At 40.0% G+C, this 15,052-nt stretch overlaps 1 protein-coding gene across 2 annotated transcripts; it reads left to right on the forward strand.

Moving 5' to 3' along the window:
• The first annotated feature begins 9,924 nt into the window (after nucleotides 1-9,924).
• LOC103430898 (pentatricopeptide repeat-containing protein At2g34400) lies at nucleotides 9,925-14,235 on the forward strand. 2 transcript variants are annotated; one of them, XR_528807.4, is made up of 3 exons: nucleotides 9,925-10,920; nucleotides 11,974-12,989; nucleotides 13,824-14,235. XR_528807.4 is itself a non-coding variant. In XM_008369040.4 (2 exons), exons 1-2 carry the CDS (start codon nucleotides 10,001-10,003, stop codon nucleotides 12,911-12,913), a joined length of 1,860 nt encoding a protein of 619 aa, XP_008367262.3. In that variant the 5' UTR covers nucleotides 9,925-10,000; the 3' UTR covers nucleotides 12,914-13,104. The 2 variants fall into 2 exon arrangements, 1 of the variants encoding a protein (XP_008367262.3); XM_008369040.4 differs by lacking the exon at nucleotides 13,824-14,235 and having other exon boundaries at nucleotides 11,974-13,104.
• Nucleotides 14,236-15,052: the final 817 nt, after the last annotated feature.

Below are 15,052 nucleotides of genomic sequence, written 5' to 3' on the forward strand. Positions count from 1 at the left end.
GCAACCCTTAAAGATGAATACCCAATGCCAATTTTAGATTTATTAATCGACACCGTAGCAAACCATGAGATTCTATCTTTCATGGATAACCATGCTGGTTACAATCAAATTTTTATCACTTAGGCAGATGTCCATAAAACTGCTTTTCGATGTCCTGGAGCACTAAGGACCTACGAATGGGTCGGGCTTAAGAATGCTGGTGCCACATATCAACGTTCCATGAATACCATTTTCCACAACCTAATTGTCACAATTGTTGAAGTATACATCGACGATGTCATAGTCAAGTACAAACGTCGCCAAACACATTTAGAGGATCTTCAGCAAACTTTCCTCTGCATGCACCAACATAAACTCAAAAAGAACCCTGCTAAATGTGCCTTTGGCGTATCTACAAGAACTTTTTTGGGTTTCCTTTTTACATCATCAAGGAATCGAGGTAGATAAGAACAAGGCTCATGCGATTATTTCTCGGCAAGATCAATTTTCTTCACTGATTTATTTCTAATTCGGCAAGAAAAATGAAAGCTTTTCCCACGCTCCTAAAACTCAAATATTCTACCTGATTTAAATGGCGTGAAGAACATCATGACTCTTTTACACAAATTAAGGTTTATTTCACAACCCTCATGTTCTTATGCCACCTCAGCGCGGCAAGCCTCTCAAGTTATATATTTTAGTTGCCGAGGAATCCATTGGTTATCGTATAGCACAAGATAACGATACTAGTCTAGAACAGGCCATCTTTTACCTCAGTCGAAATCTTAACTCGGCTAAAATAAATTATTCGGTCGTCGAGATACTTTGCTTGGCTTTATTCTTTGTCGCATACAAACCCAGGTATTACATGCTCCTCTTCATTCCTTAAGTCATTGCGTAAACCGATGTTATTCGTTATATGCTTACTAGACCTATATTCAAGGGCAGCATTAGAAAATGGACAATGGCTTTATCTAAATTTAGTTTGTAATATATGCCCCAAAAGACCATCAAAGGTTAAGCCCTGCCTGATTTCCTTGCCCACACCCTTCTTCATACTGATGTAGGGGCAATGATGTCGAAATCTGTGTGGTGTTAACATGTGACAATTATTAGACAATGTATTTTGACGGGTCTAGTACTGCGACCTCGATCAGTTTCGACATTGTCATCCAATCACCTGACCACTACAGATGGTATTTTTCTCTCAAGTTAGATTTTGACTGTACTAACAACCAGGCCAAATACGAAGCCCTTGTTATTGGTCTTAATATTCTTTATGACTTGAAGGCAGCCCGCACACTTATCCTTGGCAATTCAGAACTTGTGATTAACCAACTCAATAAGACTTTCAGTTGCATGAGTTATACTCTGGCGCCCTATCATATGGTCATCAATTATTTAGCCGAATCATTCGCAGGCATCACATTCAAACATATCTCTCGAATTTAGAATACTGATGTTGATGAGTTGGCTTAAATAGCTTCCAAAGCACAACGTTTTGGGGGGCAAGGTAGGTTGGGTCATACCAGTCGATTGGTGTCCATACCTAGCCTTAGTTAATCAACAAATTCTCAAACCGGATGGCGTAATTCAAACACAAGTTATGTCTTTACCTTCGTTACTCGAACAAGAAGCTCCCGTGGATATTTGCATGGTCAAAATGTTGCCAAATGACTGAAGAAGATCGATCATATGATATCTCGATGATCCCAGTGGCAAGCACGACCGTAAAACATGCGTACATGCTACAAATTATGTGGTATACCAAAATGAGTTGTACTAAAAGGATAAAGATGGTTTGTTATTGCTATGTCTTGGCCCAAAAGAGGTTATTCAAGTGATTGTTGAAGTTCATGAAGCAATATGTAGTGCCTATCAATCCTGTCGAAAAATGCATCGGTTGCATCGGTGACACGAATATATTTGGCCAAATATTTTGAAGGATTGCATAGATTATGCACGCAATTGCATACAATGTCAAATCCACAGACTCATCTAAAGAGTCTCGACCAAATTACTTCATTCGGTCACCAAACCATGGCCATTCAGAGGCTGGGCCATAGATATGATTGGCAAAATCATGCGGTCATCTAGATCAACAAAATACACGTAGATTGTTGTAGCAATAGATTACTTCACCAAGTGGGTCGAAGCAAAGTCATATGTCGAGTTAACATCTAAAGAAGTTTCTAATTTCATAGAAGAGAATACTGTAACAAGATTCAGTGTCCCAGAAACAATTATCACATACAATGGTATGATTTTCACAGCAAATAGTTTCAAAGACTACACAACGAATTTGAAAAATCAGCTCGAACAGTCCACCCGGTATTAGCCACAAGCGAATGGGCAGGCCAAAGTGAGTAACAAAGTTTTTATCGATATTCTTGAGAAAATGGTGAAGGAAAAGGCTTGGCATGTGGCATTTAAAATTAAACGAGGCATTATGGGCATATAAAACTTCACTTCGATCGGCAATAAGAACGACTCTATATGTTTTGACCTATGGGCACAATGGAATTTCACAAGTCGAGCTGAGTATAAACTCGTTGTGAATTATCGAACAAAGTAGTTTGTTCAGCGCTGAATATAGTCAAGCAATGAGGCATGACTTAGAGGATCTAGAGGAGGTTCGACATGATGCCTATAATCTGTTAGTAACACAAAAAAATATCGCCAAACGAGCTTACAATCAACGAGTAAAGCAAAAGACGTTCAGCAAAGGCGACTTGGTCTGGCGAACGGTGTTGCCAGTTGGATCAAGGACGCCAAATTTGGGAAATGGTCGTCGAATTGGGAAGGACCGTTTATCGTTCACAAGATTCTCGTGAAGGGAGCATACCATCTCAAGGAGCGAACTAGTTCAGTACATAAGTTGCCGATTAATGTGAAGTTCTTAAAGAAATATTATCTAGTTACTTGGGAAATGCAAGAGTAAAGATGTTTCATTAATATTGCAAAAAGTACATATATATATAAATATATAAGAAAAGTCAACCGATCCACAGGTCGACACTGGGAATATAATATATGGGGTCGAGGGAAGGAAAGCTTCGGGTGTAGCTTTTAACTCAGCTATTTTACTTCGCCCATAGTGATCTCAGCATGCCGAGTCCTCTTGTCAGTCTTTAACGCTTGTATCCTCTTTGCGCCGGTCATATACTCTGCCAACCAAGGTTTGTTTACCTCGAAATCTTTCTCTAGCTTAGAGGCAATGACATATCTTCAGGATTGAAGCTCGGTGATCTGACGATGAAGATCTACCATTTTCTCTTTCTTCACTTTGATTGCCTCTAGCTCCGGTAAGATAGCCTTCTAAGCAGCCATTGCAGTTTTTAGGTCCTCATCAGCTTGTAGAGCTTTCTCAAAAATATCAAAGTCTAGTCAAGTTCGCTCCAAGACCGTTATCAAGTGAACAACACTTTCATTACTCACCAGACCATTAGCTGCAAGGTTGTTCAGGCAATCTCCAACATAGTTAAAGGTTTTCATTTAAAGAGCTTACAGAGCTGAGATGGATAGAGTCTCTTGTAGTTTGGTCAAAACGTTGGACTCGGCCTGGGCTACAGAAGGGTTGGCCGTTTTGAATGTACCAGTAAGATAGGTGTCGAGCTCAACTTCCCATAAAGGCTACACAAAATGAAATGTTAGACAAGCAAAATCCAAAAAAAAAAATGATAATGTTGAATTGTTTTACACCTGTCGAGAAGTGACTCTGGCCATATCTTCTAGACTAATGGTTGAACCTAGAGAGCTTAATGGCTGAGCCCAATGTTTAAGGCATCTCTGTAATTCATATGGCCAATGAAGGTTATCTATATTTGATGGCCACCTTGGCAGCCATGACATGTAGACAATGCCCTTCGGCGCATAAAACGTTTGGTGAAATGAACGACTGGGCACCTAACATTTGATGTTTTGTTTTGGTTTAGAATTCTGGAATAAATGGTCAAAGTTAATATCGAGAAGAACTTACAAAGGCAAAAGTAACATCTTGAGCAGGGATGTCGAGGTTCTGATCCTGAGGATGAAGCGACATCTCCACAGTCACTTCACGCTCTGCAAAAACCACTAGTTCGTCTGCTGGCCCTTCAACAGTTGCCTCCAAAGCAACAATACCAATTGCCTCGATCGAAGGATGGATCACATCTTAGTCGAAACCAAGCGTTAAGGATATGACAACCTTACCTTTGTCCAGGAGCATAAGAGTTGCACCTAGCTGCCCCAGTGTTCAAAGGCGTCATCACCTTCCTGATCACAAAGGAAAATTTAGGAAAATTTGATTCAAGATTTTGAAGGTATATATATATATAATGTTAAAATGTCTCCACACCTCTCCATCTAGAACGAGTGGTGCAATGATGATTTTTAGATTAGATGGGGGAGCCACCGTAGTCAAGTCGACCATCACCTCATCAGGAGTAGCACTGGGCTCTAAACCAACAGATATATCAATCTAAGGGTTAGCCGGGGTTGAACTACAGGTTCCTCAGCCACCGAGTTTTGAGTCAGTTATTCAATTAAGGCTGCAGGTGGAGCCGAGGGATCTGGTAACATTTTTGTTTGTACCTCAACAACAGAAGGATAAGTGACTTCAAGAGTAGTTGCTCCCGTGTCCTGGCTAGAAATCACACAAATTTCACGCTGCCCCTTATTAGCCTTTTTCTTCAGGCGTATGGCCGATGAGGCTGCTGTCCTAGTTTTCGATGAAAGAGGCAAGGCTTTTTATGGTCGCTGAGGGCAAAACGATGTTGCCCGCCAAAGCTGGAATTACCAAGCAAGGTGTGGAGGTGGCAGCCAAAGTGTCGAATACCTTTTTAGGAAAGGCGAGTTTTTTCTTCGCCACACCCATCGCCACTACTTCGGCATGTTTGATCGGCCAGTCACCAAAGACTTTTAGCACCTTCTTGGATTATATAAGAATTGAGAAATACCTTGTACCACCTCTTTGGATTTCAGGGCATGGATTTTCTTGGGCCAGTCACCAAAGACTTTTTTCATTACATCCTCGACCGGTGTGCCAAAAAATTCCTTAGAATAAATAGGTCCACCAATCAAACGAAAGTACTAGTACTGTTAGATTAAGAGGCATATGGTCGAAGAGGAAATTTAGAACACCGTTCTTCGAATTCCTTCTTTGCTTCGTTGAACTCCCTTTCTGAAGAGCCGAAAAGTCATTATCAGCTCAGAAGTGAGAAAGAAGTAGGTAAAGGCAAGGGGCAGCCCTGGAGCTAACCAAGCTGCCAAGCCAAGAAGTGGGGATGGTATAATTCCCAACTAGCTCAACGTGCATCGCAACCAAATGGAAGGTCATAAGCTAGCATAAATAATCCCCAATTTTGCTGATAGGCTATGTTTTTTTGTTCTCCCCAAGTCGAAGTTAGGAGATGGATAAAGGGGGGATAGTTTCTTTGACGGCAAATTAGAAATTTGTCATTGGAAAGGTTATCTAGGTTGAAGAAGTATTTGAATATTTCTTTGGTCTAGTGGGTTGCGGTTGGTCGAGAAGCCAGATAGAGACCCATTGCTTTGGAAGAATCGAAGCTGAAGCATTATGGCCTTAAGGTTGTAAAATAAACATGTGGTGAGATAGACATCAAGCTCGACTTTCCATGAAGGCTGAACAAAAGAAATGTTAGACGAGCAAAATCTAAAAGAGAATGACGAAAGTAATGTTTTTAGACTAAACAAGAAGTGACTTCGGCCATGTCTTCTGGGCTGTTGGTCGAACCCAGAGAGCTTAATGGCCGAGCTTAATGTTTATGACAGCTTTGCAATTCATATGGCCGATGAAGGTTATCTATGTTTGATGGCCACCTAGGCGGCCATGAAATGTAGACATCGCCCTTCAATGCATAAAATTTTCGATGAAATTAACGATTGGGCACCCAAAATTTGATGTTTTGTTTTGGTTTAGAATTATAGAATAAATGGTCAAAATCAAAATCAAGAATAACTTACAAAAGCAGAAATTAGACAGACATGGCACACAAGCCAAGTAATTAATAAGCTAACTACGTCATTCAGTCAAATGTGGGGCGTGCCAACTTGTTGATCGAGCTAGATCGGGGGGTAAATAAATGTTATTGTGACGTTAGGTGTGATGCTGACTTCTAGATCTTACGACTATGGCCAAAGAAGGAACACGTCTTGGCCTTCTGGTTCTAAAGCCTGAAGACAATGTTGGGAGATGGATTGAAAGGGGGATTGTTTCTTCAACAACAAGTCAGAAATTTATCATCAGATAAGTCATCTAGGCCGAAAAAGTATTTGAATATTTCTTCGGCTGAATGTGTTGGGGTTGGTCAAGAGGCTAGATAAAGACCCATCGCTTTTGAAGAATCAAAGCCAAAGCATTCAAACTTTAAGGTTGTAAAATAAACTTGTATCCAGAATTGAAAGACCCATAGTGGATCATTCTGGTGTGGGTCGATTTTCTCGACCGTGGCCTCGATGAGCAAATGTGTGAAATTGGCAAGAATGGTAGGGTTGAGCACCAATTAGTGAACATTGGTCAAGGCTTCGGCAACCAGCATGTTCTCGGCGAGGCACTTATTTGATTTGGTACAAAAGATGAAGTTATTGTACAAATAAAACAAGAAGGCCTCATGTTCTCCTTTCTTAAGGCCACTTTTATCCTGACCAGCAAAGTGGCTGATAAGTATGCTGTAATTGAAGAAATTCTTGTATAGCTTATTTGCCTTATCCTTTGCATTTCTTGGTCATTTCTCTTCAAAACCTCATAAGCACGTTCCTCGAATATCGTCTTCAAGTCTAGGTCGAATCGATACCTAGATAGGGTGGTATCAATTGGAAGGCCAGACGAGGAGGTGCCAAGGATGGCCGTCACATCCAATATAGTCGGCCCTATAAGACCGAAAGGGAGTATCATGGTGTTAGTGCCAAACACCAGAAACTTAGAGCAGTCATCAAGAGCTCTCGATCCATGCTGATTTCAATGGTCGAGAGATTAATGGCGTCAAAGATACCAAGCTCTTTCTAGGCGGCACCAAAGTGAGGTTCCATTTGGTCGACCCAAGTGGCCCAAGCTACGGGGATTAAAAGTCACGCCCTTTGGGGTTTGGCGCAATACCATTTTGACCAATCGTGGCCTTGGAGTACAAGATTCAGGCAATTGGTCTTTAACCACTCGATGATAGGTTCTGGGATGGCATCCTTGAACAGAGGTCCCAAAGCTTGGTGAGTTGGGATTGCTTCATCCTCAAAACGGAGGGCTTTGATGGCATTGTTATTAATGAAGTCTTGACATTTGTCGCATTCCTCAGTGAGTTTGGTGATGAAGGTGTTGGAAGCCATTAGAGTAAAGGTTGGAGGTTTTCTAGGTTTCAAAGGCTTTCTAGGTTTCGAATAATCAGAGCAAAATGGCAAGAGTTCTAGGATTTTTGAAAGCGTAAGATTGGAATGAGGCCGGTGTTTGTATTTATAGACAATTGGAAAATGAGATCTATGGTCTCAGATCTGAGTGTTGAAGGGAAAATCTAGTCGAAATCTTTAATAATCATTGCAAAATTCGAAATACAGGCAAAGAGACCAAAAAGCACAAAAATTGGGGTTGCATGATTATGTGTGACAAGAAACTTTAAGGCACAATCATTATGAAGAGATGTTTCAACGTCTACTCACCTCGGGCGTAAGGTGTGTGCATCACCAAGGTTAGACAGACGCGACAAGAAGCGGCCACATGTCAAGAATTCACGACTATTGAGGATTAACATGCAGAGTGGAGGTTCATGTCCAATAAATGCATCTAAGTGGGTGGATGGAGAATATTCATTTTGCAAAAATCATTTGTTCGGCCATATAGTGTAAACCAAAGATTTATTTTTGGTTGGTAACTGTTCGTTTCTTCAAGGTTGAAGCTCAGCTAGATGCTGTAGGCCGAAGGCTTCAGAAGCGAGGGGTAATGTTTGGACCCAAAATAATACTTTAGGGCGAGCCCATGATTTTTCCAGGTCCAGTAAAAAGCATCAGGAGTATTCCTACCTTGGGCATAGCCCAATAGAGTTCGGCCAAATCCTCTTAGAAGATGGTTCCGTCTAGATAAGGGTGAAGTGGTCGAATCTTAGTACAATGAGGATTCTTCAGAAGCTCAGGATGCTTCGAATTAGAAAAGATGTTGAGAGTCAAAGGTTGAATCTGAGTGATTAAGGAGCTTGGTTTAGAACCCTATAGAAGTTAGGATTCGTCGAGACCTAATCAGATTGGGTTGAGGAATTCTAGTCCAAGTGAAATTCTAACTCGGTCATTGAGGAAATTGCTACTATAGATAGAGAAAGGAGTGCATCATTCAAAGCGCCTCAAAATTCAGCACAAAACTATCATGCGCAAACTCTCACTCGACGCAAAACCTCTCAAAGACCTTGAGATTTATATTTTCTTTTTTCTCGCCAACAAACCTTTAGTTTGGATAAACAACATTGTGGTGGCAGCTAGCAACATCTTCAGTTTGGATAAAAAAAACACTGGAGTCGTAAAGTCAGCCGATTGAAGAACACCTTCAATTTGGATAAATAGCACTATTTCAAGACTGATTATTTACCTATCCAAGTCTCGGTCAACAAGGATTTTTGAGTCCTTGTTGGTAAAGGTCATCTCATCAATATTCTCAGTGAAGTAAAGTGTACCAGGTTACTACATTCGGCACACTGAAAGTCGAATTTGATATTGAACTTCGCAGAACAGGCAACCTTGTCTTCAGGCTCTAGAACCCGAAGGCCGAGACGTGTTCCTTTCTCAGCTAGAGTCGCGAGATCAAGAAGTCAGTAACACATCTAACGCCATATCAACATTCATTTTACTCCCCGGTCGAGCTCGACCGATGAGTTGGCACACCCTGCATGCAATCAAATGACGTAGTTAGCTTATTAATTACTCGGCTTGCGTGCCACATAGGTTAGGTAGTTTTTAGGATCAACACATACAAAGGATGATCTTGGTCCTTTTTCTCGGTATGGTTGGTTACCATTTATGTAGACTTGTCCCATTGAGAGTTGAATAACCTTTTTGAACACAAGAGAAGAGAATATCACTTTCACATCGTGAATACAATATCATCCAATGCAGGTTAGGGTTAATGAGTCATTATATAAATCATTAGTGTTCATGCATGGCTATTTAATGTCCATGAACATATTAGGGTTTGATGCTAACGTTCTTCAAGTGGCTTACACCTCCGGGTCGAGCAAAACCAGAAAGGTTTCAATTCAAATTATCAGCGATGACGAGCTCGAGGACCACGAGAACGAGGGTGCAATAGGGGGTCGAGCAACACCGGGGATGTTTCAATTGACATTAAATTATTATTGTGGTTAACATATGATTTGGTAATTAACTTATTCAATTAATCGGGTTTGCTGGTTTAGTACGTATTCTTGGATTTTAGTTGCCAACAAGAGTGGGCTTCTGTCAACCATGCCAGAAAGAAACTTTAGAGCTCTCCCTCCATATCTTTTTCTTTTGGAAAATATTTGAGAGAGTGGTTGTTTCAGAATTTTCTTTTCTTACGTAGGTGATGGGGTGGGGTGGGGGCTGGGGGTATTGCTTCGCGCCCGGGGGGGGGGTGGGGAAGAAGATGATAAGCAGTCATCTTCTTTTGTTTTTTATGTTTACAATTATATAGAAATAAAATTATCTTTTATTATTTAAATATTTTTTATTCATATTATAATATTTAATTAAACTTGTAGGACACAAGTATGTGACATATAAGCACTTAACAAAAGTTTTGACAGAATTGTGACGGAAGAACTACATTGATTTGTGACATTCATTTTCAAGAACTATATTGATCAATTTTCAATTTCATGAACCATCTTGATGGGTTGAATCAATTTCAAAGATTATTTATGATAAAAAGAACCTATTTCAAATGATTGAAAAATATCTAAACAAAACTCTAAAACAATGTAAACTGTCGGAAGAACAAGATTTATAAGCTAAGAATAGAAAGCGGTACTTAAACAATTGGATTTAGAGCACATTTGAACGGCACAAAACAATGCTCGGAGCCAAAGTCCCTCCACGCCTCATTACCCGCCGAATCCCTTTTTCAAAAACCCCAACACACCTCAATCCCCCCAACCCAAACCAATCTCCCCCTCTCTTCGAAAACATCTTACACCTCTTGAAACAGTGTGCCTCCACCAAACAGTTGAAGCAAATCCACACCCAAATGCTCATAAACTCCGTCGACAAACCCAACTTCCTCCTCCCCAGAATCATTGACCTCAAAGACTTCACTTATGCCTCCCTTCTCTTCTCCCACATCCCCGAACCCAACGACTACGCCTTCAACGTCATGATCCGCGGCCTGACCACCACATGGCAGAAATATCAGCTTACTATTGAATTCTATTACCAAATGAAGTCTTTGTATTTGATGCCCAATAATTTTACTTACCCGTTTGTGTTCATCGCGTGTGCGAACTTGTTGGAGTTGAATCATGGGCGTGCAGCGCATTCGTCGGTGTTTAAGACTGGGTTGGATAAGGATGGACATGTGAGTCACTCGTTGATTACTATGTATGCAAGGTGTGGTGAGTTGGGTTTCGCACGGAAAGTGTTTGATGAAATTTCTGAGAGGGACTTGGTTTCGTGGAATTCAATGATTTCTGGGTATTGCAAGATGGGCTGTGCTGGGGATGCTGTGCAGTTTTTTTGCGAAATGAGGACTGATGGGTTTGAGCCAGACGAAAGGACCTTGGTAACAGTTCTTGGGGCGTGCGGGGACCTGGGTGATTTGAGTTTGGGTAAGTGGGTGGAGGGTTTTGTGGTTGAGAATAAGTTGGAGATGAATACATATGTGGGGTCTGCGTTGATTGGTATGTATGGAAAGTGTGGTGATTTGTCTTCAGCGAGGAGGGTCTTTGACAGCATGAAGAAAAAGGATCTGATAACCTGGAATGCCATGATTTCAGGGCAAGTACCTCTCCCTCAAGTATAGTTTTTGTTATATTTCTTGTTTATATTGCTCACTGCAGGCCTGCAAATGCAATTTGAGGATAAGGATGGGGTCAGAACGCAAAGGAAATAACTTTTTTTATCAGGCTTAGAATGTTAGGTTTTGATGATAACAAATTAAATGGGAATCTAACATACTTCTTAGATTCAATAGCAATGTGATTTGAACAGTAAAAGGTTATAACAAAGTCCAGGGTAGAAAGAGACTAGGGTTACGGGAATGTTCTGTCTTAACAGGAAATGTAAGTACAGAACTGGGATTGATGTGACGAAGAAGGAGAATGAGAAAATGAAGCTTTTGAGTACTTTTTCATGTAGATGCCTTGCACCTTGGTTAGATTATATCTCACATTTAGTAGATCATGAAACATAAGTATTGCACTCAAATCTTTGTATTTTGAAAATCTCTTTAGATTATTAAAATAACAAAAACGGAAGGGTAATTTCTTTGACATAAATGAACTAGTAGCTACATTTGGTTGTAGCAAAGTGTGCCTATTACAACATTATACTAGATTAGTTTCTAATTACCCAAAACAAAGTCTGGTAAATTGGTTTGGGCACAGTTGTACCTACTTCTCTATGGAAAAATATTTATGTAAGAGGTTCCCTTTGGTTGAACATTTTCTTCCATGGGAGTGCAATTTTTTAGGAGGTGGCTGGGTTGCTTTATGAAAACTATTTTCATTTGCCTGCTGTTTGGTTTAACAATAAGCACATAAGAAAGAGCAATATATTTATGATGGTATTCAACTTGGTACTCCCATACGTTCACACTTCGCACTACTTTGTACTTTTTATTGCTTACAGAAGTTTTCTTACGCATCTATTAAATATTTTCTGACTGTTATTGACCCTCAAGCCCCTTCAATATGTCCCTGGAAGAGGAATCTGGTAAAAACCTATGGTTATCAGATTCTAATGGGATGACTTCAAAAAGTATGTCCAATTCGACAATCAGCAGTATACCATTAATATATATTTGTAAATCATCATTTTCATACATGACAGGTATGCACAAAATGGAATGTCTGATGAGGCAATGGTGCTCTTTGATGGTATGAAAGAGGCAGGTGTCAATCCTGATAAAATCACGTTGGTGGGAGTGTTGTCTGCATGCGCCTCAATTGGTGCCCTAGAATTGGGGAAATGGATCGACACATATGCAACTGAACGAGGCTTACAACATGAGATTTACGTTGGTACTGCATTGATTGACATGTATGCTAAGTGTGGGAGCTTAGCCACTGCTCTGAGAGTTTTTGAAGACATGCCCCAGAAAAATGAGGTTTCTTGGAATGCCATGATATCTGCCCTTGCTTTCCATGGGAGAGCACATGAAGCAATATCCCTATTCAAGCGCATGACAGAAGGTTCTGCATCTGTTCGGCCAAATGACATCACATTTGTAGGATTACTTTCTGCATGTGTTCATGCTGGATTAGTCGACAAGGGTCGTCAGTTATTTAATTTGATGAGCTCGTCATTTGGGCTTGTTCCAAAAATAGAGCATTACTCTTGCATGGTTGACCTTTTGTCACGTGCAGGACTTGTACATGAAGCTTGGGACTTTATTCAGAAAATGCCTGAAAAACCAGATCAAGTTGTACTGGGGGCGTTGCTTGGTGCCTGTAGGAAGTGTAAAAATGTAGATGTCTCCGAGCAGGTATTGCAGTTGCTTCTTGAATTAGAGCCTGCAAATTCTGGAAACTATGTTATCTCATCAAAGATATATGCAAATTCAGAAATGTGGGATGATTCAGCGAGGATGAGAATGTTGATGAGACAAAGAGGTGTCAGTAAGACTCCTGGTTGTAGCTGGATTGGGAATGAGGATCAACTTCATGAGTTTCACTCGGGTGAAGGCTCAACAGAGATTCTCGATGTAATTAAATTACTATATGAGGATCTGAAGATTGAAGGTTACATTCCAAACATTAATTCTGTCTAGAGAAACGAGGATGACGCCCTGCTATGCATCTGGATCTTATCAACAAAATGACATGTTTATAAGATTGTGATGCCAGGTTGGTGAATTAAAGCAATTTCTCTTTCTCTTCTGGCATATTTAGCAACGTTTTGGGGTGTAAAGTTGTGTGATTATTTTCTGGTTTGCAATTTATTTGTCCCTCCCTTTCTGCATGAGTTGTTCATTGGGCAGCTAAAAGCTTTAGGGCCCATTTGGTACCCTACTCAAAAGTTTTCAATATTTTTATAAAACTCAAAAACTTGTTTGGTATGACACAAAATTGTTTTTGTCTTCGCAATTTTTTTTTTCAAAAAAAAAACATAGCTCTTTGCCAGCAACTCCTTGTTGGAGCCGAAGGAGGGAGATCGAGATCAAGACCAGAAGAGATAGGGCAGAGAGCGGAAGAAAGGAGATAGAGAGAGAAAAGAGATAAGGGAGAGAGGAAGAGAGGAAGAGAGGGGAGAGAGGATGAAGAAAAGATCTGGAGAGAGAGAGAGAGAGGATAAGAGTGGGTTTTAGTTTTGAATTCAGTTTTTCAAAATAGTACTACGAAGAAGAATTTAGGATTGGGACTCAAAAACTGTTTTTGAGTTAAAAAAATTAGATTCAAGTTGAAAACCAAACAGGTGCTCTTAGTTTTTAAGATGTGCGGTTTAGAGAATCAATAAAATCAAAGGGTTATTGCGCATCATATTTTCGTTTTTTTCAGTGTGCATATTCAGAGAAATGAATATAAGTATGACCGTAGCCATGGAAGAAGAAATTAAACTAAACAGGCATTGGATTGAACTTCAAAGGTCTAAAGGTGACGCACGATGCAGTCATTTTGCTGGAAATTATCGCTTCCAATATTATTTGTACCTCTTATGCAACCTTTGATTAAAACGTGCAGGTTACCCTACTGCTGCCCGCGACTGGACGTAATGGTCCTTGTTGGCAGAAATCAGCAATTGACTGACTAGGATTTACACTTCATTGTCCTGCAACAATTGTACATAGCTCTCCCTACGTCTTCTCTTCCTTCATTTCTTTGTGTGTTGTTTTCCTGCTTTACTTTTTACATATATGGCTCCATAATTCTCTGGTGAGGTGTTCATAGCAGTGATAAGAGATCACCATCATGCTGGTGTGATTTGTATCGTCATGCATGCCTCAAGTTTAATCACGAGGCCCGCGGAGAATAAGTTGACTTTAGATTTTAGAATCAACTTGAACAATTGCCCACGCGCTACTGAGGGTTTTGAAACCATAATGTAGGACATGCATAAATAATTTTGACAGAAAGACGTACAAATTGTTGATGATGGCCTTGAGCTTTCTCAGACTTATAAGTTTGTGTTGTGGAGCTTGGACATGCATTGGTCTCGCAATTTGGGTAGTAAAAAAAAAAGAAAAGAGTGTTGATTTCCTACAACTAAAGCTAAAGTCTAAAGAAAAATAAAGGGCTTATTTTTAGCTACGTCTTCTGAAACTCGATTTTGATCGTACTCTACACTTTGTAACTCAAAGGTTACCACTTGACTCTCTGAAACTCAAAATTCGTTTCATTTTGATTTGTGAAATCTCTCACTTCTCCTTGAAACTTAAGGGCATATTTAGTAGTTTACTAGAATTCAACTTTTACACTGGAAAATAAATTTCAAGTTTTAGGCCTTAAAAACTATTTTTAAAAAATAAATTCAAGACTAACTAAAATATATAGTATCTCTGTAAAAATCAAAAAAGTGAATTTTTAGAGTTTTTAAATTTAAAGCTCATTCATCTCTCTCTCTCTCTCTCTCTCCAAATCTCTCTTCCTCTCTTTTCTTCTTTCTCTCTCCTCTTTTTTTTTTTTTTTAATTTTGATAGATGAAATTCAGGAATGAGTAATGCGACGCTTAACCTTTGGAGAGAAGTGTTGGAATCTAAAGATCTTTGTCTAAGTCAGTTAAAGACAAAGTATATGGAGGGCAAATGGAAGCTCAAATGAGTTAGGGGTGAGGATTGGAGGTCATGAAGTGCCAAAAAGCGATCACTTTCGCTACCTAGGATCTATCTTGCAAAAAAAACGGAGAGTTGGATGAAGACCTCAACCGAAGAATACATGTTGAATGAATGAAGTGGAAGAGTGCATCCGGCGTG

Source organism: Malus domestica, chromosome 13, assembly GCF_042453785.1.
Source record: "Malus domestica chromosome 13, GDT2T_hap1".
Lineage (NCBI taxonomy): Eukaryota > Viridiplantae > Streptophyta > Magnoliopsida > Rosales > Rosaceae > Malus > Malus domestica.

What these genes read in the sequence shown, in the direction of transcription:
- LOC103430898 (XM_008369040.4), top strand. Translation starts at nt 10,001, where the DNA reads ATGCTCGGAGCCAAAGTCCCTCCACGCCTCATTACCCGCCGAATCCCT. An exon ending in TGGAATGCCATGATTTCAGG is followed by an intron (nt 10,921 to 11,973) that starts GCAAGTACCTCT and finishes CATACATGACAG; the next exon opens with GTATGCACAAAATGGAATGT.